The sequence below is a fragment of the Stomoxys calcitrans genome, chromosome 5 (genome assembly GCF_963082655.1).
Source record: "Stomoxys calcitrans chromosome 5, idStoCalc2.1, whole genome shotgun sequence".
Lineage (NCBI taxonomy): Eukaryota > Metazoa > Arthropoda > Insecta > Diptera > Muscidae > Stomoxys > Stomoxys calcitrans.
Window position 1 is genome coordinate 139,453,047 of NC_081556.1, and position 25,494 is coordinate 139,478,540.

Genomic DNA, 25,494 nt, shown 5'->3' on the forward strand with positions numbered 1-25,494 from the left:
TCAAAGCTGGCCGGCTGTTAACAGCTGTTCGCGTGAGACTACCTTTTTAAATCCGCCCTGTGTACCCGAAAGCGAAATTTTCGGTAAAGCCTAGTACTGACTTCATTCGTTGCGAAAATGCCATTAAATTTTTGCGAAATCCGACGTACTCATTCTTGGCCGGAGCACACATAAAAGTCAAACAACAACACACAACATAGACAACAGCATCGAAGCAGAGTTGATTGCTGTCCATTTCGTAAGCATTTAATTACATTGGCAATTAATTCAAGCGAAATTTGTATTGGCGCAGCGACATGTCGCCAATATTTTGCTTATAGAACTCAGTACCACTTATAAAAAGTTTTCCGACCATCAAAAAACCTGCCAAATTGCCATGGCGAAACAATTAAAGGTGGTCTCATTTGTACAACAACCACAAATCATATTGTGCAATCCGCCATCTTGCCATCAAGCTGATCGTCGTTTTTCCAACACACGCAAACAAATTTGTGCGGCCGGCTGTTAACAGCTGCTCGCGTGAGACCACATTATTAAATCCGCTTTGCCACATTGTCTGGCAGCCGACCAAAATTGTAAACTATATCAAAATAAATGCAATTTCTTCTAAAACTTATAACTTATTTAACAAATATGATTTAACATAAAAATAACATAAAACATGTAAAAGCGCATCAAGTTCGGCCGCGCCAAGCTTTCGATACCTAAGTTTTATTAACATTTGTGAGCAAACAAATTTTTTTCCGGGATATTAGTCTCTATCGGGTAAAAGTACGTTTATATTGGCCACTAAATCCGGTGTTATGGCTTTTTCGAGATTTAAGTGCTAAATCCTGTTTTTTTGCAGGATTTACCATACAAAACAAATCACATTTTATAGGATTTATTTTTAAATCCCAAATAACTCCGATTTCATGACTTAATAATCGATAAAAGTATCAAAATATGCAACTGTTTTCAAGAATTGTGTATGGATGTGTTTAATATGCACATATATGTATACGCATGTACACTTGTGCATGTCATTTAAATCCCCAAAAACGCGGTGTAAACCGACAGGATTTGTTATTGGATTTATTTAAATCCAGATCATATAAAAATTTCAATGCAAACGTGCTATTAATGTTCTGGCGACGGCATCTAGAAATGGTTGATAATTTCTATACATTTTGAGTTTTTTATGTTAGTGTCACCCTGTAGTGCTGCCATCATACGCGCTATCGTTAGTGCTAATCGTTGGTTACTTCACGCAGGTCCCTTACTTTTCACTTTGCATTCCAAATTGACAGTTTAACGAGTAAAGACGTGGTCTAAACATTTTATTAATTTTTTCGGGGGAGATTACTCAATACTCAAATCGATCAAAAGTAATTAACGACTTTAAGCAATTTTTTAATGAAAAAGAAACTAAAACGTGCGTGTTAACAGAATAATGCAAAATTCCAAGTTATATAAGAAGAAACCATAGCATAAAAATGCAAAGCAATTGAATCATAACAAAGGGGACCAATCGCTGATGAAATAGAAAGCAATAAAGTAAAACGATACATTTTACGATTGTCATTTGGAAAAGAACATTTTTACAAGAGGAGAACAGCCAACATTAAATTGGTGGCGTTTGCAAACACAGTTAAAGAATATATAAAAGTGATTTCAGAAACGCTGACAGGAAAATGTGCTTCAATAGCCTACAAACAAACAAAAATTTAGTTAGAAACAATAAAAGAAGTCAGTGGAGAACTATTGAATCTTCTGTTGAATCTAGCAACAACAGTAACAGTGCCCATTTTATGCTTGCCGATTTGAGTCTTCGCATTACCACAACAGCAAGAGACAATCTTTGATTTAAATCGAATACAACAAATATTCCATCAAAATACCAAAGATTAACATATTAAGAAAGCGATCAAAATTCCAGTGGTAAAGCGTATCTATCGTACGACAGACAGAGATACTGCTATACTTCAAAAATAAAACAAAATTTAGCACAATACCCCAATACAATTTTATGGAAAATTAAAATTTATCCAAAAACGTGATACATAGAGTCATTGTGAAGCTAAAAAGGGGAGAGAAATAAAGAGTACAGAATCGTGCATAGTAACAGTAATATATTCAAACGAGCAAACGAGCGAGCTAGCAGCAAACACAACAACTGTTGAAATACAAGCGAAACACGACAGAATCAGTGTTGCTTACATACATATATACATAATTTAGTTGCTGAAATTTAGAAGAAGCGAGAAAATAACCAAAAGTTCCTGTTTTTACACGCGTAATAATATAAGAAAATAAATTTCCTAGAATACAAAGAGGAAAACAACAAAAACAAGAAAAAATGTCTGCCATTAATTCAGCGAAACCTGTAGCAAATGGTGCCAATGGCAAGCTGAAGCTGTCCTCACACATAAAATATGAGCATTTAGTTGCGGGCATTTCTGGTGGTGTCACCTCAACCTTGATATTGCATCCGTTGGATTTGATCAAAATTCGTTTTGCAGGTGAGTCATCATAAGTACACCTGCATCTGTAGTTGTAGCATCCCTTATTTTCGAACAGACATCAGATGAAGAAGACGAATGTTTTGACATGGCTTGGGTAGGGATGTCATTGTACGTTTCTTTTTATAAATAACGGCATATAGGATTGCCCACAAAGAAAAATAGGAATCGGTTTCAATCACAATTAATTGATTCAATAAATTTGTAATTGAAAATTTCGGAAAAGGTAATTGAAACAAAAACTTTGGGAAAGAATGAATTACGTGGCTGGGGAGCATCTTTCGTGTGCAATTGGTTTTTAATTCTATAACCTTGAGAAGTTTGTATATATTGGGTTGCCCAAAAAGTAATTGCGGATTTTTCATATAGTCGGCGTTGACAAATTTTTTCACAGCGTGTGACTCTGTAATTGCATTCTTTCTTCTGGCAGTTATCAGCTGTTACTTTTAGCTTGCTTTAGAAAAAAAGTGTAATAAAAGTATATTTGATTAAAGTTCATTCTAAGTTTTATAAAAAATGCATTTACTTTCTTTTAATAAATCCGCAAATACTTTTTGGGCAACCCAATAGTAAATTAAATAATTGTTATTTAGTTTGCCGTTACTAAATTTCTTATAATATTTTTAATAATTAATAATGGGCCTTGCTGGCTTGTTTATTACCTTATAATAGAAGCGAACTCAATACCACTTCGCGTTTTGGCAGTTGTTCGTGCAAAAAGTCCAAAGTCAGTACTAGGCTTAATATCTAATTTAAAACAATATAAGATTCGATTTAAAAACATGATTGAGTAAATTTTTTAATTAAATGCATTTTTAAGTAAAAAATTTGTCGTGTGACAAATCGATAAGAAAGACATTAAACCATGGGGGCTTGTCATGTTATGATCATACAATCGCATATGATAGGACTTTGGTTCGGAAAGTTTGGAAAAGAAGATAAGTAGATAAGAAGTTTAAATTGTGACGGATATATTACTCTTTATTGGGTAACATTTCGTTTCCTCTGTCTTAATTTTACATACAAGGGATGCAAGGACCTACTGCCAATATCCTCAATAAGCATGGCCTGGCCGACCGTATCCAAAGCTTTCTATAGTTGAAGAATAAAAGGATCATAGTCGTGTACTCGACTACTGGTACATCCATCCTACGTAAGTGTAGAAATTCCATCGATATTTACCATTTATATTCTTACACCGGTATTCACAAAAACTAATGCAGCATTAAAGTAGATTTCTTTAACAGTTCTATAAAAAGAATCTGTCAAATAAACCTTCTTCAAGGCTGCATTAAGTTTTTTTCCTAGGACAAATCTTCAATGCTAAGACATACTTTAGACTTTGTTAAATTTTAATGTTGCTGGAATTGCGTCTTAAATGAAATTATCATTAAACCCGTAACATTTGAACTCTACATATTGCGTAGATCACTCACTATGACGAAGCCATTTGTTGCACAGACCAATACAAAAAAATATACAAGTTAACACTCCCCACAATACATCTAAAACACCAAATCTATAGCTTATCTCATTACCATGTTTAAGTTTTTAGAATTGAGGCAATAGTCGTCAGGCAGTGACCCTAGGGGGTTTTTTTTTAAATAAATACATTATAAGTTTTTTATTATTTTTTTGTTCTCTCCCATTTTTCTTATCACTACAAATCTCCAAGAGGGTTTGTATTTTTTTTACCATAGGAGAAAGTTTTTAAAAATAGAAAGTAGGTACCTATTTGTTTTTTTTTAATATGTACCCTTAAGTATTTTAGAAACAGCTGTTCGTAATAAAAATAGAAAATTATTGATGATATTGATGTTGTGAAGCACTCAACCACTAAGAGTTCATAACCATGTAATTATTTCCTTATCACTACCAGACGGCATACTTAACTGTTAAATGGAATGGAAGCTCTTGATTTTGCAATTTCTAATTTCAAACAAATAATTAAGTTTTTTTGCTCCCATAGGGCCTATGGCATACTGCCCATATATGAATATCTAGCTGAAGCAATTATTTCGTTAGTTCAGATTTTATGGCCTGAAACAATATTATTTCTTTCTTTATTTCCACGACTACTACAAAATGATATTTAAATACAACTATCATGCATTTTTATGCCTGATTTACACTCATATCGCCAGGCATCGTTGGAATTCCGTTCTTTATTTTTGTTTGATATTTTACATTTACTTGAAAATGTACTTTTCCATACGGTCACCCTTTAATATTAACAGCAGCTGTGGGCAATGTTTACATTTAAAGACCCATTTTCTCGTCGAGTGTAGGAAAAAACCACAACTATGGAAAATACCCACAAAAATCATATGGTGTGTAAGACTATAAACTGCCCATTACATTGTGTGATGCAATTGGTCTCCTCACACATGTCATGAGAATCAATAGCCACAATCCGTTGCGTGGAACAAGTGTCCCTTTATATTAGTCACATAATGATATCAGTGAATATAAGACATGTTTTTAATATTAAATTCATTCAAAAATCAATCTTACATTTTATATATGCTTCAATTAAAGTTTCAACGGAAATTACGCAATTTTAAGGCTAACTAGCTGTACTTCGTTGCTCCCAAGTACATCACTGCATTGGGTGAATATCGATAACACGCAATGATTCATATGATTTAAAGGTAACGATGACGTTTGATTTAAAATATCGTTTGGCACAACACATCGAATGGATGTGTGAATGAAGTGGCATAACATGCTTAACATTAGACCTAATCGAAATATAAACAAAAACTGGTCAAATGTTTCCACTGTTTAATGTATGCCTTTCATGCGGACAGACAGACAGATAGGCAGGCTCTATAAGAAAGCCGTTTGCGCATAAATATTATTACTTGATTGGCAACATTCGTAAACATATGGAAAAACGTGTGTGTAGAAAACAAATAAAAAAATCTATGTATGAGTCCATTTGTTATTGCTAGTCATGATAAATTTGAAAACAGTCGAAGCGGCATTACTATTTGATTAATAATACCAGACTTCCCATTCGGGTACAATATTGAAATGGAGAACCTTGTACGCACATGTTTCCATCACGTGTTATAAGCGTGTAACGTATTTGTAGTAAAACATTCATTTTGCTGTTATCAAATGTATGAAACTGGTTTCATTTAGTAATCATAATATGCGTAATAATTTATGCATAAACAAACTAAAAGAGGAACAATGTAAAGTTGTTTGATTATGAAAATGTCTAACACAAATTTGCAGATCAATTGGATTAGAACTGAATCTACATTTGCTATGTACATATATACATAGACCAATAAGAAGCTTAAGCGAAAAGTTTAGGTACTTAAAATATATGTACATCCCAAACTATTGCTATACTTTGGATTTAAAGGAAAATTTTTAGATTTTTTTGGCATCATTGAATGAATAATGTTGATTTGATTATTTTTGCTCCATGTAATGAATTTATGACGCCTAATTTTGATAAATTCATATGTGTGACATATTGTACAAAATTAATGTAGGCATATTTGTTTGTCGCTAGGAGCTTTCTTTGATCTAAGTATGGTATTTGTATTCCTCCCTCTCTCTCTCTCTCTCTCTTTTATTTCTCTCACTCAATGTGTTTAATTTCATAGAGCTGCACCTATAGCTTTGACATACCTATGTTACATTAAGCTTTAGCTTTATATTCAGAGAGTCTCATATAGAGCCTAAGTGCACTTGGTGGGTATAACATATTAACAGTTATAATTCGTTATGCATTTTGTTTTCTTCTTCTTCTGACATGTTTTCAATGCATTTTGTTTTGTTTCAAATACGTAATATGCAGATAATTAATGCATTTGAATTATGTCAATACCAATTAACCAACACAACAGATTTTTGCAATAAAAAATTGTAATTTTTGCAGAATATTCTAGAAGCCAATAAACAAAAATATTTTTTTATCCTTACTTTCACACATTAGTCTATCTATTGTTTTGTTTTTAACCATACATACTTTATGTGCTCAACCTCTTTTATTGTTGGATTATTAACACAATATAAATGGGGCTAGACACAAATCGCAATGATGTTGTTGCTCCATTTATGTAAACACGTGTGACGCACATGATTAGAGAAAAATATTTATTTTCATTTGCCACATTATCCATTGTTGTTTATAGGTACATACATACATTGTTGACATTTTTTATTAACTTGTTTACGCTAAATATCGGGGATTCATTATACATATAAACAACTGAATTGATTAAAAAAAATATGTTTGTGTTATGCAAAGTTCATTTGTGCTATAGATAAGAGGATATTATCAAAGCATTTAATAATTTTTCATCTGGATTTGGGAAACAGCAAGTTAGACGTCATAGATTTTAACACTTAGAAGGTTTTTTAATGTTATTGTATCCACATATCGATCCTCGGTAGGCTCCAATACCTGAGTAAGCTCGTTCTGGCCCTTTGAACAAATCGCCTCGGTTACATGATGGCCGTTGGTAATTCTCATTTTTATATCGAATGTCACATGGCTAGTAGTATTTAAGTACTCTAACTTAGCGGTGCCGCCCGAACTCTTACTTGATACCGCTGATTGTCCGCAGATGCAGATTAAACTATCCGCAATCTGAGCTTCTTATGATAAGCTCAGGTTGCTTATCAAATCGGAGCTAAACGATGCATCCTGGGTGGTGATCACAGTTATTCCGTGTCGGGACATTTATAATGTAGGAGCCCCAGCATTTGTTTGTGCATACACACACGCTCAAATTACTTACCATAAATTTTTTATCTAATTTATTTTGTATCCATATTTAAATTAATTTTTTTTATTTTAATTTTTTTATTTCTTTTTTTTTAGTTTTATATTTTTTATTTTATTCTTTTTGTCTTATTTTTTTTATTTTTTTGTATATGTTTTTATTTTTTTGTATATATTTTTATTTTTTTGTATATATTTTTATTTTTTTGTATATATTTTTATTTTTTTGTATATATTTTTATTTTTTTGTATATATTTTTATTTTTTTGTATATATTTTTATTTTTTTGTATATATTTTTATTTTTTTTATTTTTTTTTGTTTTTATGTTTTTTTACTTTTTGTTCTTATTTTATTTTAGTTTATTTTTATTTATTCTTATTATTTTTATTTATTTTTATTACTTTTATTTATTTTTATTTATTTTTATTACTTTTATTTATTTTTATTTTTAATTTTTTATATTTTATTTATTTTTAATTTTTTATATTTTATTTATTTTTAATTTTTTATATTTTATTTATTTTTAATTTTTTATATTTTATTTATTTTATTTTTTCATTTTTTCAGTTTTTATATTTTATTTATTTTATTTTTTCATTTTTTCATTTTTTATATTTTATTTATTTTTATTTTTCATTTTTTATATTTTATATTTTATTTATTTTTATTTTTCATTTTTTATATTTTATTTATTTTTATTTTTCATTTTTTATATTTTATTTATTTTTATTTTTCTTTTTTTATTATATTTTATTTATATTTATTTTTCATTTTTTATATTTTATTTATTTTTATTTTTCATTTTTTATATTTTATTTTTAATTTTTTATATTTTATTTTTAATTTTTTATATTTTATTTTTAATTTTTTATTTTTAAAATTTTTTTTTTTATTTTTATTTTTTTTATTTTTTAAAATTTTTTTTTTTATTTTTTTGTTTTTATTTATTTTTTTATTTTTATTTATTTATTTTATTAATTTTATAGTCGTTTCTGATTCACCAAGAATTTTTGTCAGCGGATTTTTTTCCAATGGTTCATGGTGCTTTTCATTCCATTTTTTTTATTTTATTTTTGTTTATTGTTTTCTTTATTTTTATTTTTTTTTTTTTACTTTTGGTAATTTTTTAAATATATGTATTTTATTAACCACTTTTCATTACTGATCTTGCAGCAGACCATTCATATATGGCTGCCAAGCCGACTTCAGATTCGTTTTAGGAGTCAAAAATTTTTAGCTTAAGAGTTAGAGAGGTAGTTTCTTTACAAAAATGGCAAACTTGATCATGAACATACCATTAACGAACAACAGGGATGCTCATATTAATGATTGCTTTTTATTGTCGCGTCCAAACGCCGTGCCGCAGGGCAACACCACTTAGCCAGCGCTAGGAGGAGAAACCACCACTGAAAACATTTTTCTGTTGTTCTCGCCGAGATTTGAACGTTCAGTGTGAAAGGAGGACATGCTACGCGCTATGATGGGCCCTAGCTATCTTTAACGGCTGCCCATAAAAATTGTAATAGGCAGGCCACCTTAGCGAAGAGGTTACCATGTCCGCCTATGTGGCTGAATGACTGGGTTCGAATCCTGGTGAGACCATGAGAAAATATTTTCAGCGGTGGCTATCCCCTCCTAATGCTTGGGACATTTTTGAAGTACTATGCCATGTTAAAACTTCTCCCCCAAAGAGGTGCCGAGGCACTCCGTTCGGACTCGGCTATAAAAAGGAGGTCCCTTATCATTGAGCTTAAAATTTGAATCGGACAGCAGTCATTGATATGTGAGAAGTTTGCTTCAGTTCCTAAGTGGAATGTTCATGAGCAAATTTTAATTTTTACATTAAAATTTGTCCAACTAAGGAAAATATTTCCAAAAGCAATCAAATCTCCCAATTAGGCTTCTTAAGACAGTAGAATTAGAAAAACAGTGATTTAGTTGGATTCTTGCATGTATCGATTTTGAATTAGACTGTTTTATTTCAAAATGATTATAATTGCATCTATCCATTTGTTTTGATAGATTATTTAAACACTTGTGAATGTTTTTCTTTGTAGAAAGTTCTAAGTTCTAAACAGTTTAATAAAGCGCCACAAATAGTAAACAACATTTTTGCAAAACAAAGCTATAAAATCGTGTCCAGCTTTTTGCATTTTTTGTTGTTTTACAATAAAAAAATAACCCTGAATTATGCGGAAATCGATAGAATAGAGCTCTCTCCATCTCTCTTCCTCACTGTTTGCCTTTTATATTACACCGTATATGGCGGATAATTAAAAACAAAACGAAATGTAAACAAATTTTGATATATGCAAATATTTTGTGTAAAAACTGGAAAATTTAGTTTATTAATGTTATGCATACACACGCTGTCGCAGTGGTTTTTGTCGTCGTCGTCGTTGTTGTTGTTGTTGTTGTCAAGAATCATCCGGTGCCCCTGCTTCATTATATAAACAAAATAAGAAAAATCTCAGTGTTATTTGTTTGTTTGTTTTTTTTTTAACAAAATGAAAAATTGAGGAATAATAACAGAATCCGTTTAGGCAAAAACTTTAGAACCCCTTGGTTCTTTAATTTGCGTCATCATTTTTGAAGGGGCAAATACGCGTGACTATTAAATGGCAAAATATTTTTGTTTATTTTTCTGCTAAAAACCAACCAAAGTGAGTTTTAAGAAATCAATATAAATGACTTCATGGTTTTTTTGCTTTTGGGGTGAGTCATTCTTGTGAATTAACTGTTGCTGTGAAACAACTTTATCGTAATTGCTTTCTGTTTCGTTTTTGTTTTTTAATGTTAATAACTTGTTTTGCACATTTTGTTGGTTTTTATTTATCAAGGTTCTTTTGACGGATTTGCTGCACTCTTATACTTGAACATACATACATACATAGATATGTGAAATAAAGAGTTGCATTAAAAACAAGAATTAAATATTAAAAACAAATATATATTTATATAATCTTGGGTAAGCCACTGTGGGGCAAATAGTTGCCGTTAGCACAAAAATCAACCAAAACAAAAAAAAATCCAAAGGAAAAACCAGTTTTCTCCGAGTTTTTTTGTTTTTGGAGATTTTGGCATACAAAAAGAAGAAGGGGGATTATATATTTAACATGAGTACAGCCACTAAATGTTATGGCTTTATGAAAATGGGGAAGAGAGTAAATGTAGCGAACATAAAATCTTCTGGCAACATCGTTTCGTTCGATGTCAGAATGATCAAAGTCTGGCAGCGCAGAAAAAATGCAACTAAAGAGTGAGCTCACGATTTGCGTGGGCATCTACCCAAAAAATTCTCACGCATTGGGTACATGTGGGTATTTAGCCGGTATATTCCAGATATATACCCTATATGGGGAATTTATTGGGAAGATGCCCAACTCTAGTCATATTCCACACTAGCATTGAATCGACTATAGAAGAATTGACGATTTTTCCTTTAATTAGGCAATAAGTTTGCCTTTTTGTATCCAAATTGTGTAAAAGTATATTTGGACATCAAACCCAAGGGTTTCTTATGGCAGTATTCTTATCCTTGTGCTCTCTTTATATACCTACATACCTTAATTGGTTTGATTTATTTTATTATTTTTGATTAAATGTCTTCAAAATATCTGGAGACATATAACTTTTATTAAGATCTTGTGTCATTCTGTCAATGACCAATAAATTGAATATTTTGTGAAAGCATTGGCAGGTTATTCAAGTACAAGATTTCTTTATTAACAATCAGCCTATCATTTCTACATACTATTATATTAAACATATGCACATATGTACGCATGTATAATTATTAAAATCGGGCACGTGCCTAAAGTACTTTATATTGACGTTAATCTAATTTGCGAACTTGACGATAAGATAAAACAAAAAACAACAACAAAATTTAAAGTGTTTTGATAAATGTTCATGATATTGTAGTTTTAGTCTAATTCCATATATGAAAAAAAATATATATATCTATTTTACTACATAAATCAAATTAAGGCAAACTTTTCTGTAAAGGTAGAATTTTTGATAATGCTTTTACGAACATTAAAATTAAAACCAGATTTGACGATATTATTCGTGAAAGGAATCCTATGCTAACCTTTTCTTATCTAAAACTTTTAACTCCTACTCATATCGGAAGTTTGCCTCTTCATATTTCCAACGAACTGAAATTGAAATAGCCATCCAAGATCTAGGGCTGGGAAACTATCGACAATCACAACATTCGATAGTTTCGATATTTCTAATAATAAATATCGATAGTATCGATACTATCGTTAATTTCCCATCTCCTATATTTCAAACAAAAATGAGAAGTAAAAATCTGGAGTCCGATCTAGGTAGTAGCAATATCAATACACAGACCGAAGAAAACCAAGTCAGTTGAAGTCATGAGAGAAGTTATTATACACAATGTTAGCCCAATCGCATGAAAATAGCGTCCTATATGGGGGCAATGTATCTTATAGGATACATTCCTTGTCATATCGCTTATTTTTGTTCAATTTTGTAAAAAATGTAACCTTGCCGATAGTATCAATCGGAAAAATATCAATCGATATTCAGCCAAAAAATAAAATATCGATAGTGTCGATATCGGCATCGATATGTTGCCTTCTCTACCAAGACCCCTAATAGTAGTCTTCAACAATACAGAAGTCCCATTCTTTCTCCGGGAGAAACGTGGTAATCATGCAACCCCACATCACACAACACACTGCTACAACAACAACAAGGACTCTATTCTCGCAGTTGTTGTAGCAGTGTGTAGTGTACCCATTTTTCTGCTGAGTTCTGTTAAATATCAAGATTTAGGAAGTGTTCTCACACTTAACAAGTCGGTGCGCGTACAATGTGATCTGGTCCTATGTTGAGTAAGATTTGCTAGGCAGTTAAAGAGGAGGTGTTTGTCGGGTGGTTCCATGTGACAATCGGGAAATACATACATCTAATATACTGGCATCAATCCTAGTTCAATTGCATTCCGGCAGAAGCACTCGCCTCAAACGCAATTGAGCCAGAACTACTCTGGTTTGCCGATGAAGGAGAACTTCTTTGTCCATTGCGTGGCGAACAATCTCCAAATAATGCGTTCTCTGGGAAGCTGCTCAGCATTTCTCCTTCCGGATCTGCCTGAATCTAGACTGTATAGACCCGCTTGAAACGGCAACTGCTCTGAAGGTTTTCGTAGCGCTGAACCGCACATTCTAGAACATTTGGAACCACGCCGACATCTCTGGGCGTTGGATGCCTATCCAGAAGGTTTAGATCGTCTCCCAGTATACACTGCTTGGACAGCATGTAGTTATGCATTTTCTAGAGCATTTAGAACCAACCCGATATCTCTGGGCGTTGGATGCCTATCCGCAAAGTTTGGATTGTCTCCCAGTATACACAGTTTTCAAAGCATGAAGTTATGCCTTTGCACGGATAAGGTTCTTTGTCATCTGATGTAGGTAGGGCACATGAGAACTGAGGAGGCAGCCCTTCACAGTATCTAGGGCAGCATTCTGACAGTTCTGAATGTTATACCACTGCGTGCCACTCAGCTGGCGCATCCACACCGGCGCTGCATATTTTATTACTGACCGGTCAATTGATTTGTATGTTGTCAACAAGTTTTCTTTGTCAGCATTCCAAGTGCGGCCGGCAAGCGATTTGAAGACCTTGTTTCTATTCCTGATCTTGTCCGAAATTCCAGTAGCATGTGCTGAAGATTTATAAAGGCTGCCAGTGAAGTATTTCGACTATCATATTCAACTCTATATTCATTTCCGCTGACGATGGAGAAATAGTGCGGCCGAAGACTTAATGGCGAATATCTTCCAATTTCTGGCAGCCAAAACGGCAAGATCGGCAAGGTAGATGAGGAGGCCCAAAGACATGATCCGATTCAATCATTCCCTAGTATGACAAACACTTAACATGCATATATTCTTGGCCTCATTTGTCAGCAACCCTCGATGGTGCAGGACCCAACAACATTTTTTTTATCTCACCTATGATTCAAAAACCCACCTTGCGTCTCCTAACCATGCCTCGACCTCACACACGCCGCTGCCATAGCCTTCAGCGGTTGCTTACTGTGTAAGTTCGATCGGACAGTCGCTTCTTCAGAGCCATACCCTCCTGAGCCTTCAAAACCTCGAAGATCTCCACCTAAAAGATAATAATACCGTCCAGAAATCTTTATGATTTGCTAACTTCATATTCGTGGTTATATTTATCGGGTGATTTGGAGACGTGTGGTTTTTAGTAGTAAATAAATCATGTATATGTTTGCCATTATGTAAGAATGAGCAACGAGTCTTGTCATTCTGAATAAGCCTATTCATTATGAAATGGCCAACCAAACTGAGTACAACCCAAAGTTTGGCCAGATTAAAATACCACAATTCTAAAAAACACTCCCTGAAGAATGTAAAGAATTTTCACCAACTTTGTGGTTATCAAATTTAAGTCAAACAAATTTTTTCTGTGAAACCCAATTTTTATCGGCGTATTTAATTTTTTTCGCCCACTAATTTCTGCCACACTTATTTCAATCCTTACTGTTTTTTAACTCTTTTTTAAATGTACCTTCCTATCTTTGACCTTGCATTTGTTATTCTCTTTGCTATTCATAATTTTTTTTTTGGCTTAAATTAACCTGCAATTGGATTAAAAACATATTTACTTATTTTTCAAATTTATATGTTAAGGTTGTTTTATTTTAGAACATCAGATTGGCATTGCGAGCGAGCGGGGAAGAGGGATGGACAGCCATAAAACAAGAAAGTATGGTAAAAACATTGTTCAACAAACTTGTTTTGCATCACCATCAACAACATCACATGATCGCAAGACGAGCCCCCAATAAGCAATTTTTTGTTCAAATTTATTTATATTTGCAAATGATTTCGGTGCGGCGATAGTGAGCGAAAAAGCGATTGAGAGTCTAAAACTCTGACACATTTAGTAGCAGCACCACCACCTCTATGTATATACATATATACATACGTATATGTTTATAGTATATGCTTCGGGGTTCTATTGATAATGTCAATACAAATTTCGTTGACTCTGACAGCTTTTATTGTATCTCCAATGACGATCTGTCGCGAGTTTTTTTTTCGTTTGTTTTGTTTTATTGCGAAAGTGAAGTGTGTTTTGCTAAAACTAGGGGGTCTGTAGCTATATGCATATATATAAAAAAAGATGTGATGGTTTCACAGAATTCATTATCGCCTTTTTTCCATTTGTCTTATCATTTTGTTTCTATGTATTTTTTAAATTATCAACGAGTCAGTTTATTTTCTTTGATTTTTGTTTTTAAACACCAGAGCCGACGCTTTCTTTGGGACAAAGGAAATAGCAGTTTTTTTTTCATTTGTTTCTTTACTTTCGTATTAGTCGTCATCATTGTCTAAACAATGCATTGTTGTTGGTAATGCATGCATTTGATTTGCCGATTAATTTGACATTGAGAGTGTGCAAAAGAACCGTATAACGTCAACGGTGGTGGTGGTGGTAAAAATGGTCTAAATATATTATTTACTTTCGAATTTGCTCGAAAAGTCGTTGCTATACAGCAGACAATGCAATAAAACGATTTGTTATGACTTTGTACTTGGGAAATTTTACACAATATACGAGAACTTTCCAATGTTTGAGAGAGTAAGAGTGAGAGAGAGAGAGTTAATAAGCGAATTCACCCTAAAGCAAAAAACTTATTCCTGGAGTCATTGATGCTCTCTTTTTGAAAATAAACTTTTATGGATGAAGCTAAACTTAATTTTGTTTATTATAAGATTTTAAACAAAAAAAAATAAACTAAAAACCAAAATTTTCAAGTTTTTATCTATTATCGGTAGATCAATTCGAACTTGCAAGTCGAATTATCTAGGAGTAGCATTAGAATAATATGCAAAAGCTCACATAATCCACTTATATGACATATAGAAGAAAGCCCACAAAACATATATTTAAGTCATGTGTATGGTTGGACTCAGACTATGAGTACTCCACCATTCTGAGCCGCTATTTGGGAAAAACGCCCAATATATACGTAATACATGCCTCCAATTCTTAACTTCTCTGCGCCAGACGTAAACATAATACCTTCGAGGGAAGAATGGGATGAGGGCGATTGAGTTTTCAAATTGTTCCAAGATGGTTGTATCATCATAGCACTTAAGTATCATAACGTAAACTGCTCCCAAAGCGCTGAGATTTACTGAAATCCAATGCAGTAGCCCATAGGAAATATGTGTTAAAGCTGCCCATCCAGGTGGCAGATGGATGCGGCAAATAGCTCCAGACTATAAGAAATAAGCATTCATAATCGAAAACCCATCTTAGTTTTTATTTTCTCCTATAATTTTCAATTAAGAAAACGTTATACTAGTTGTTATTTTCATGACAAATGCATTCAATTATGGACTTTGAAATTAACAGTCACTTTGATTAGAACCGCTAGCCAAGCCAAAGCATATACAATACGAGTACTTGTATAACAGTTCTTTTTTAATGGTAAAGCAATAAATATTTATAATTGACCTTAGACCTTAAGGGTGTTCGATTTCTTTTCACATTGCCAGACATGTGTTAATTTAGCACCTGTAGACGTCATAAAGAATATTTTCATTACTTTAAGTGCCGATAACATTTTTACGGTTTACGACAATTAATGATATACCTATTATATTATTATTTTATTTTCATTTTAGTAAATGATGGACGAACTGCAGCAGTGCCACAATATCGTGGTTTGGGCAGTGCTTTTGCCACCATTTTTCGGCAAGAAGGTTTCCGTGGTCTCTACAAGGGTGTAACACCAAATGTTTGGGGTTCTGGCTCATCATGGGGTCTATATTTCATGTTGTAAGTATTCAAACATTTCTTCCAAATAAAAACATTTGCTATTCTCTATTTGTTGTTGTTGCTTTTTTTCCTCATTCAGCTATAATACCATCAAGACATTTATCCAAGGCGGTAACGCTACTATGCCATTGGGACCTTCTATGCATATGTTGGCTGCTGCCCAATCGGGTGCTTTAACTTTAGTTCTGACAAATCCCATTTGGGTGGTTAAGACACGTCTATGTCTACAGTATGGTGAGGTTGATGGTAAATCTGCAGAGTATCGTGGTATGGTACATGCGCTGGCGCAAATCTACAAGGAGGAGGGCGTAAGAGGCTTATATAAGGTAAGTTTAAAAAAAAACGCCTTTAGTTGATGATTTTTAAATAATTTGCTTTTGTTTTGTTTTTGCAGGGTTTTGTTCCTGGCATGCTGGGAGTTTCTCATGGTGCCATACAGTTCATGACATATGAAGAAATGAAAAATTGCTATAATGAATATCGAAAACTACCTATCGATACGAAGTTGGTAAGTAGATTTTTTAAATAAAAAAAATAGTAGAATATAAATTTGTTAAGCTGAATTTCCCAATTTTTGTGTTTTCAAAAATGAAAACAAGAAATGTTTGATATGTGTATGTCATTTCACAAGAGCAATTTCTTAATCTCAAGCAATGAAAAGATTTATATAAACACAATGACATTTTCTTGACCCACATATTTCGATTATCGAAATGCCAGACAGATTGTACCTACTTGCAAAGTCCACTGATAACCAAAAAGTTAAATACTTACATATTTTCTTCCCGTAAGACATGTCAACCAGATGTTCTGCCTGTTAACTTTTGAGTTTTTTTCTTACCGATTTGCAGTTAAGGGACCCAGAGTAAAAATTCCTGCAGAAATGTTTGGCATACTGAAAAAATCATTAATAGTTTTTATCTGGCTCTAAGCCAAAGATTCTAATATCTAATACTCAGTTATACATATATTGCCAGCATTACTAAGCGGATAACCACTATTAAAAACTTATGTTATTTTTAAATGTCAGGTGAGCATGTACCCCCATGGTGACCTTGATGAAGGTTAGTAAACTAAATTTCCCATGAACATTCCACTAAGGAACAGGAGATACTTCTCTCATATCAATGAGTTCAGTCCGATAAAAGTTTAAGCTCAATGATAAAGGGCCTCCTTTTTTATGTCGAGTCCGAACGATGTGCTGCAAGCGACACCACTTGGTAGAGAAGTTTCAACAAACCAGGATATTAAGGGGATTAACCACCGCTGATTATGTTTCTGAATGTCACGTCGGGCGTTCGGCGTCATAGGTGGACATGCAAATTTCTGCGCCACCATGACCTCCATGATGAAGATAAGTTGAGGTAATAGAGACAATCCATTACAAACCACGCTTGGATAATTTGTAGTCAATTACGATACCATATTGTCATCTTAAAAAGTATCTGGTAAGAATCGAACCCATGATTCATACACTAAACAACTAAGCACTCTAACTGGGCGATACACCCAAATATAGCACCTAAAAGGAATTAGGTGGTCTAAAGTACAAATTGCTATTAAATGTTTCCTGATGGCCTATGTGGATCAGACGCAGTGATGTATTGTAAAATTACTCTCGAACGATATGATAAAGGGCCTCTTTTTATGTCAAGTCCAAACGGCGTGCTTCAAGCGACACCACTTGGAAGTTTTAACAAGGCAGGTTACCTCACGAATGCACCCAACACATTAGTAAGGGGATAATCACCGCTGAAAATGTTTCTGATGTTCACGTCGGGATTTGAACTCAGGCGTTCGGCGTCATAGGCGGACATGCTAATTTCTGCGCCACTGCGGCCTCCATGATAAAGATTAGGACAATTTGCAGTCCATTACGATACCAAAGTAGAATCATTAAAATTATCTGGTAAGAATCGTACCCATGATCCACACATTGACCAACTAAGCACTCTAACTGGACGATGCACCCCAATCTAACACCTCCAAAAAGAAAGTAAGTGGTTTTAGGTACAAATTGAACAAGACGCAATCAGTGGTGTACTGTAAAATTAGTCTCGAACGTCGGTAGAAGAGATTATAGAGATTAGTATCTAGGCCGATAACCCACCATCAAAATTTACTATGTACGAGCGTTGTGGTCCAGTGTGCCAATCTTCATAAATCAAAAGCCAGCAAAGTTCTAATGCCCGGTGTTTTACCAATTTGAAGAATAGGGACTATAAGTATTCTCTCTCTTTTATTTATTAGGATTTTGATGTACTCTTAGCTATTGAAGAAAAAATAATCATAAAATGAGAAAATCCCTATATAATTTTTTTTCTATAAAATTTCTTTTTTTATATTAAGTTTTGTTGCCTAGTGAGAATTTTGATAAGCTACAAGTTGATTGGTATTTCCTTGCCTCTTTCCTCTGTCACATGATAGACTTTTTCCTTACGAATTAATTTATTAATTTTACGGAACATTTTGTTGCCAAATCTTAAAATGTACAGCGGTAGGTAGTATGCAAGAAAAATTCGCACGGTTTATTTGGCCATATTCCAAATATATACATACATATATATAGGGTATATGAATTTATATGCTGCATATACATTTCCACATGCATAGTATTCAAGTGGGGTGTGTTTTTCCTAATACCATTCAATTTTCTGTTTAGAATAGTAATAAATAAAATGAAAAGAAAAACAAAAACAAGAAAGCCATCACCACTTTTGTGTGGATCAAGTTATTCATTCATACGTCGTATTTCCTCAAGGCGCGTGTTCCACCATCTTTCCCTTCTCCCATTGCATATCTCATTTCCATGGCATCTCTGTTGATGACACTATAGAAGTGCAATAAACTATTCCTACTGGCAAGTGTAATGATTCAATTGTACGTCGGCTAGAGTACCATATCAATACAAAAAGTGAATGTAGAAATGTGTGATGAAGATGATGATGAACGTGCCGTACTATGCTGTTGTTTCCAACTCAAAGTTCATTATTTATTATTTTATTGCTGCCACGTGTCTTTCAATCTTTCGCTTTTCTTTGTAATGAGATAATATTCAAGTTGATGACATGGGAACTTTTTGCCTAGGCATTAGTAGTGTTTTGATTAAAAAAATACTAGCTTATTGACAAAACGAATATTATATAGTGTGCAATTCTAAAGTTTAGATTGTAAATCTAGCTTTTGATGTGCAATTCCAGAGATTAGTGTGAGAAATGATGTGGTATTAATGGTTTCTAATGGCAACAAAGTGTATTTATGAGCTTTTAAATTTAAATTTAGCTTATATTAGGTGTTTACAAGCCTCCGGTATATCAATGAAGTATGAGTTAGAAACTTATATTAAACTAATAAAATAAAGGGATAGGAATCCGGATCAGCTATGCAGAAAGGCCGAAAAGATATTGGTGACGATATACGACTGGACTAGGCCTAGAGGCCTAAATATTAAGCCAGAGAAACTATTATTTAAGAAGTATTTACCCTTCTGTTTTACTTCCCCCAGTGTGGGGGCTTAAGTTTTTTTTATAAAATGTTAATTTTTGTATAGACAGACAATAATATGTGTCGATGACAAGTCGCAGTCATGATTTTCAGATAAGGCTAGTACTGACTTCGACTTTTCGCCGAACAATATCAAAATGCATTATAAAAAATGGTGACGAAAAAATGGTGAAGTGGTACATGGGCCTGATTTTCGCACCCCAATTGACTTATAACGATCGAGTTTCGCATTTTTTGGACTATGGCATCAGTAATGGATTAATGTATTCTAAAAATTTTTTTTGTAGTAAAAACTTTTTTTAACATCCACCATTTGCTTTGTTTACCTTTAAGATGGCAAAATATGCTTTCTTCTCCAGAATCGTTAACTTTTTGACAAATTACGAACGTAAGCCATGATCCAATTTGTACTTACGGAATGGAATTAATCTTTGAACAAAAACCCTCGATGAAGGATGCGAGAATTGTGCCCCTGAGTTCTATAAGCAAAATAGTAGCGACATGTCGCTGCGCCAATACAAATTACGCTTCAATTAATTGCCAGTGTAATTAAATGCTCACGAAACGGACAATAATTAACTCTGCTTCAATGCTATTGTCTTTGTTGTTTGCTGTCATTTTGATGCGAATGAAGTCAGTACTAGGCTATAGAAGTGTCCTGGATTAGTTTTATTAAAGCCTGTAGATGGCAATTTAGGATTATTGTTGCCATTGCAGAGCAGTTCATGTCGGTTCAACACACTCCCCTCAATGCAAAACTAAAATATCATTGTTGACGTTATGTTATATATGTGTTATGTAGTTATATATGTGTGATGATCCTATTCCGCCAATATGACTCTTCTTTCGTTTTTAGCTTGTGAAGGTGTGTTTCACGCGATGAAACATTGACGATAAAAAAAAAATGATTCGTAGAATCCTGTCACGTAGTAACATTTTTGCCATCATCTCATTTTTGATCTCTTCACGTGAAGAAAATACGTACACAATGGCATATGTTGAGTTTCTAGCCGACAAACTTCAGCACCATGTTTAAATTGGCCCCAGTGTGGGGGAAATTAAAAAGAAAATAATAAAACTACATGGGTATGGTTTCAATTTTAATAAAATGTTTATTTTTGAATAAACAGGCGGATGCGACAAACAATGAGTGTCGATGACAAGTCGCTGTCATTACAATTGGATGGATGTGACTTGGCTTGGTTTCTGCTAAAACACGTAGATGGCGTTGTTCATATAGCAATATTGTTGACATTGTAGAGCAGTTTATGTCGCTTCAACACCAATGGTAGATTTATTACCCTTTCCTTCGGGGAATGCTAGATTTATTACCCGTTCTTGTGGGAAAGGACAGTTTTATTACCCTTTCCTTCTGGTTTTATCACCATTTCCTTTTGGGAAATGTAGTTTTAAAACTGCTGGGTCTCTGTATGCTGCTCACTCTCCCTCTCTTTTGAAGATAGTAAACATTTCTCTTTATATATATGTTCTCTTTATTGTGAATGACTTCAAAGTTTTACTCTTGTTCTTCATTTTTAGACTCTCCTTTTATGTTTGCGAATGAAATCTTATTTTAATACATTTTTTTTTTATTTTTTTAGGCTACATCGGAGTATTTAGCATTTGCGGCTATATCGAAATTAATAGCAGCTGCCGCCACATATCCCTACCAAGTTGTGCGTGCCCGTCTTCAGGATCATCATCACAGTTATCGAGGAACTTGGGATTGCATCAAACAAACATGGAGGTACGAACGTATGCGTGGTTTTTATAAAGGCCTAGTGCCCTATTTAGTGCATGTCACTCCAAATATATGTATGGTTATGTTAATATGGGAGAAATTAACAAATTAAGACATATTTCCAACAGAGTAGAATACATACATACATACGTGTAAGGTAACTGTAACCCATACTACAAAAAAAGAAGAATCTAAATTTTTTTAAATTTTAATTTAGTCTTATAAGTTTTTTTAGGAAAAAAATCACAAAAGCTTGCAAAAAGAACATGAAATTATAAAAAAGAAATAAGGCAAGCCCGCCCTGCTCCTTAGAAAAAAAAAACAAAACTACAAAATGACAAAATGCTCGTTGTGTTATATTTTTTGAATAACTTTTGTATTTCATTAAAATGTAACCACAAAAAACACCCCCCTTAGAATTGATTTAATGGCAATTCGCTGATGTATTACTGTTAGTTTTATGCATAATTCGTATTCTTTATTTCTTTCTCTCTTTTTTGAATATTCTACATTAAGTTATCTTTAAAAAAAAAACAAAAATTTTGTAAAATATTTAGCTATTACTTTTTTCAATATTCCATGAAGAGGCGCCAAGCGCTTGAATATCTTTAGATACTTAATTTTTTTCTCTGCTAGTTTGTAAGTTGTGTGGAGAGTTGTGTCCCAAGCAAAAGTCTCTACACTCATGTGTGAATATTCATTCATTCACCATAGACACATTTGTAATAGAATTTTTATTGAAATATTACATTTGCATCATTGAATATGAGAGAATGGGAAATTGTCAATTTAATGCAAAAATATGGAATCAAATTATTATTGACCCCGCTGCTGCATATGAACTCGTTGGGAAAAAGTATCCTAGCTCTACAAGAAAAAAAGAAAAACAAACATACCCCATGTACAATTGAAACATCTATTTTTCAGTTTAAGGCTCTTAATTTTTGTAAAATTTGAAATATAACTGAAAAAGTTGTTTTTGCTTTTTTTTAAATTGCTTTTAAGGTTTTTAGTTGATAGTTTAGTTCAAAGATTAACTTGATTAATTTATTTATAAAGTAAAATAAATTTATAAATAATAAAACTCTAAATATGCCACCTAGCCATGTAAGCAGCACAATATTATAATTAAAAAAAAAACTTATTTCTACTACGACTACTTTTTAAGAGCATTTGTTCTCTAAATATGGCTTATACCAGGATTTTCTTTACTTGACATTCTTTTTATATATCACATAAAATCAATTAAAACTCTTTTGGCAAAAAGATTTTGTTTTGTAAGCAACAACAAACAAAGAAATGAATCGAAAATCCCAATGACAATGTATCACATACACAACACGAAAAGAGAATTATTAAAGTATAACACATCAAACCATCAAAAAAGCGACAAAGCAACTGTAACATATTTGCTGAAGATGAAGATGGTAAAATAATCCAATTTGTGTATTACTTTTTATAGGAAAATAGAAAAACAAAAACAGTTTTGAACAGAAAAAAAGACAAAGTAAGTGCTGCATCCTTAATCTCAACCAAGTCAGTCGCCCGAAAAAATTATAACAATAGAAGTCGTGCGGTTTTTTGTTTAATTTTAAGTTTGCAACGTTCGTCAATGGTGACAAGTTTCGAAATGTTTTCGATTTTTTTTTGCTTCTTTAAAGGTGTTTATTGTATACGTTGTGGCCTTTCTTCTTTCTTTTCTGGCTGTCTTTTTGCTAATGGATTTTAATTAATTTTTTTTGGTATTAGATTTCCTTCCGTTCCTCTCCTACATCCTTCTCACAGTCCCCGTCTCCCCTTACTTAAAAAACAACAAAATATTAGCCAGAAAATAAAAAAAAAGTAACAAAGCAGTAAGGTAAGCTGTTGGTTCCAAACTTTTCTAATGTGCACACTTCACTTTTCTCTCTATATCTCATTGCAGTTTTGAAGGTTCGCGTGGCTTTTACAAAGGTTTGCAGGCAAATTTATGCCGAGTGGTTCCAGCTACCATGATCACATTCTTAGTGTATGAAAATGTTTCACATTTCCTTTTAAAACGTTCCAAAGAGAAGGGAAAGTTGGCTTCCTAAATCATCAGAGTGTTCTTGTATTTCACCCAACCCAAAAAAATATGTTTTTGTTTAACAGACCGACCCAGTCATCATCATCGTACCAATGATTTGCCAAAATGCGCTAATAATAGCTTTATTTGAGTCAATTTAGTTATAAGCTTATTTTAATCTATCTCTTGGCTTACAAACCTTCACACCATCCATTACTGCTATCATATCATTTTTTCTGATATGTTATTTTTAAAATATTTATCTAGTTAGTTGTTATGTTTGTAAGTTTAGAAAGGAAAAAAAAAAACAAGAATAAAAATTGGCGTTTTTGAATTTGTGACCCACATTAATGTTTAATTAAATATCAAATGTGTTTTATTTTCTGGTTGTCAATGTTGTTGCTTGTGATCGCTCACCCTATCTTTCATAATTTGTAAGCTAAAGTGAGCCCAAATATTTTCTGTAATTCAAAAATGCAGCATAGTTTTAGGCGAATTTTGAAGTAGCTCTTAAGATATTCTGCAGAACTGTCATCAAATTCTTATATTTACGATTGCCTTAAAGTATGCTTTAATATTATGTCAATAAGTTTTTCGATAACTAATTCAAAAACGATTTGAGTAAAAAAAATCCCCTTTATTCCGGTTGGCGTTGACGTAGTCGAATGTCTAAATTTTTTACAAAATATTGTAGTATTATGGTTGGGAATAAGGGTGATTATGGCTATCTATCGTATATCGATCGTTTGGTCAAATTTGTGATACCAAAATTGTAAACGAATTTTCGTCTTCGACAACCATAATATCAATTTGTAAAAATTCCGACATGCGACTACGCCATCGCAAACCGGAATAGGGGTGATTAATGGCAAGAACCTCTTTAGGTTAGACCTTTAATCATTACCTTCACCTGTAGAACGATAATAAGATGGGTTGAGGCGTCGGGTTAGTAGCACATCACCCGGAAAACTTGAAGAAATTACAATGAACAAACGAAGAAGTTTGAAAACGGATCCTCTCTATTTTGACGACCCCCGCAAACGTTTTAAAGACCATAATTTGCGTATATGCACCTGATATGTCAGCACTCTTTATAGAGAGGTTGCGGTATACGCACTGGTGGATGTATTGTGGAGAAATACAGGGCAGACATTACAACCTGTGCCGCTTGCAGACATTACTGCCATACGCACTGGCGGATGTATTGGAGAAATACAGGGCAGACATTACTGCCATACAGGAAGTTCGAAGGCTCGGGTAGGGCTCCACAACAAAACCGAAAAGTGTCACCCTATATTATAGCTGCCATGAAACGAGTCATGAATTTGGCTGTGTATTTGTGGTTAGTCAGAGAAGATCTTGGGAGAAGCTGTTGTACAAAAATTCAGCCAAATCGGATAATAATTGCATACTCTAGAGGCTCAAGAAATCTAGATCCGAGATCGGTTTATATGGCAGCTATATGAGGTTATGGACCGATTTGAACGATATTAGGCACGGTTATTGGAAGTCATAACAAAGCACGTCATGCTAAATTTAAGCCAAAGAAGATAAGAATTGAGCCCTCTAATGGCTCAAGAAGTCAAGATTTAAGATCGGTTTATATTGGAGCTACATCAGATTATGGTCCGAACTTAGCACAGATGTTGAAAGTCATAACAAAATACCACATGCAAAATTTCAGATAAGGATTGCGCCCTCTAGAAGCTCAAGAAGTCAAGAGCCAAGATCTACGGTCTATATTTTCTCTAACTTTAATACATCTATGTAACATGATTTTCCAGAGCGCAATACTAGGGTTCCATCAGTTCTAGACTGTGCCGCTGGCAGCAATTCCTCACACTGCCCTCAAGTGTCGTCTCTGGTATCTGATCAGAAATCTCGTCCTTCCAGGTTTCCTATCGTCACACAGTGGAAGAAAAACATCTTGTCTCCATGTTTACTCCGGTAGATGAGAGGCTAGTCACAATCAGCATAAGCATTATTTGCTTGCTCACATTGGAGCTTGACGAGCATCGCTACCTCCACGTAAGGACATGTGGCTACAACAACAACAAAATACGAAACTTATATCAAAATTATATCAAGTCCCAGGGGGC

The 25,494-nt window shown here is 33.4% G+C and overlaps 1 protein-coding gene across 1 annotated transcript; it reads left to right on the forward strand.

Moving 5' to 3' along the window:
* Positions 1 to 1,265: 1,265 nt before the first annotated feature.
* LOC106090802 (mitochondrial folate transporter/carrier) lies at positions 1,266 to 23,758 on the forward strand. Its single transcript, XM_013257113.2, has 6 exons — positions 1,266 to 2,501; positions 15,953 to 16,106; positions 16,186 to 16,432; positions 16,501 to 16,614; positions 21,212 to 21,357; positions 23,276 to 23,758. The coding sequence occupies exons 1-6, from the start codon at positions 2,339 to 2,341 to the stop codon at positions 23,421 to 23,423; spliced, it is 972 nt and encodes a 323-aa protein (XP_013112567.1). The 5' UTR covers positions 1,266 to 2,338; the 3' UTR covers positions 23,424 to 23,758.
* The last annotated feature ends 1,736 nt before the right edge of the window (positions 23,759 to 25,494 follow it).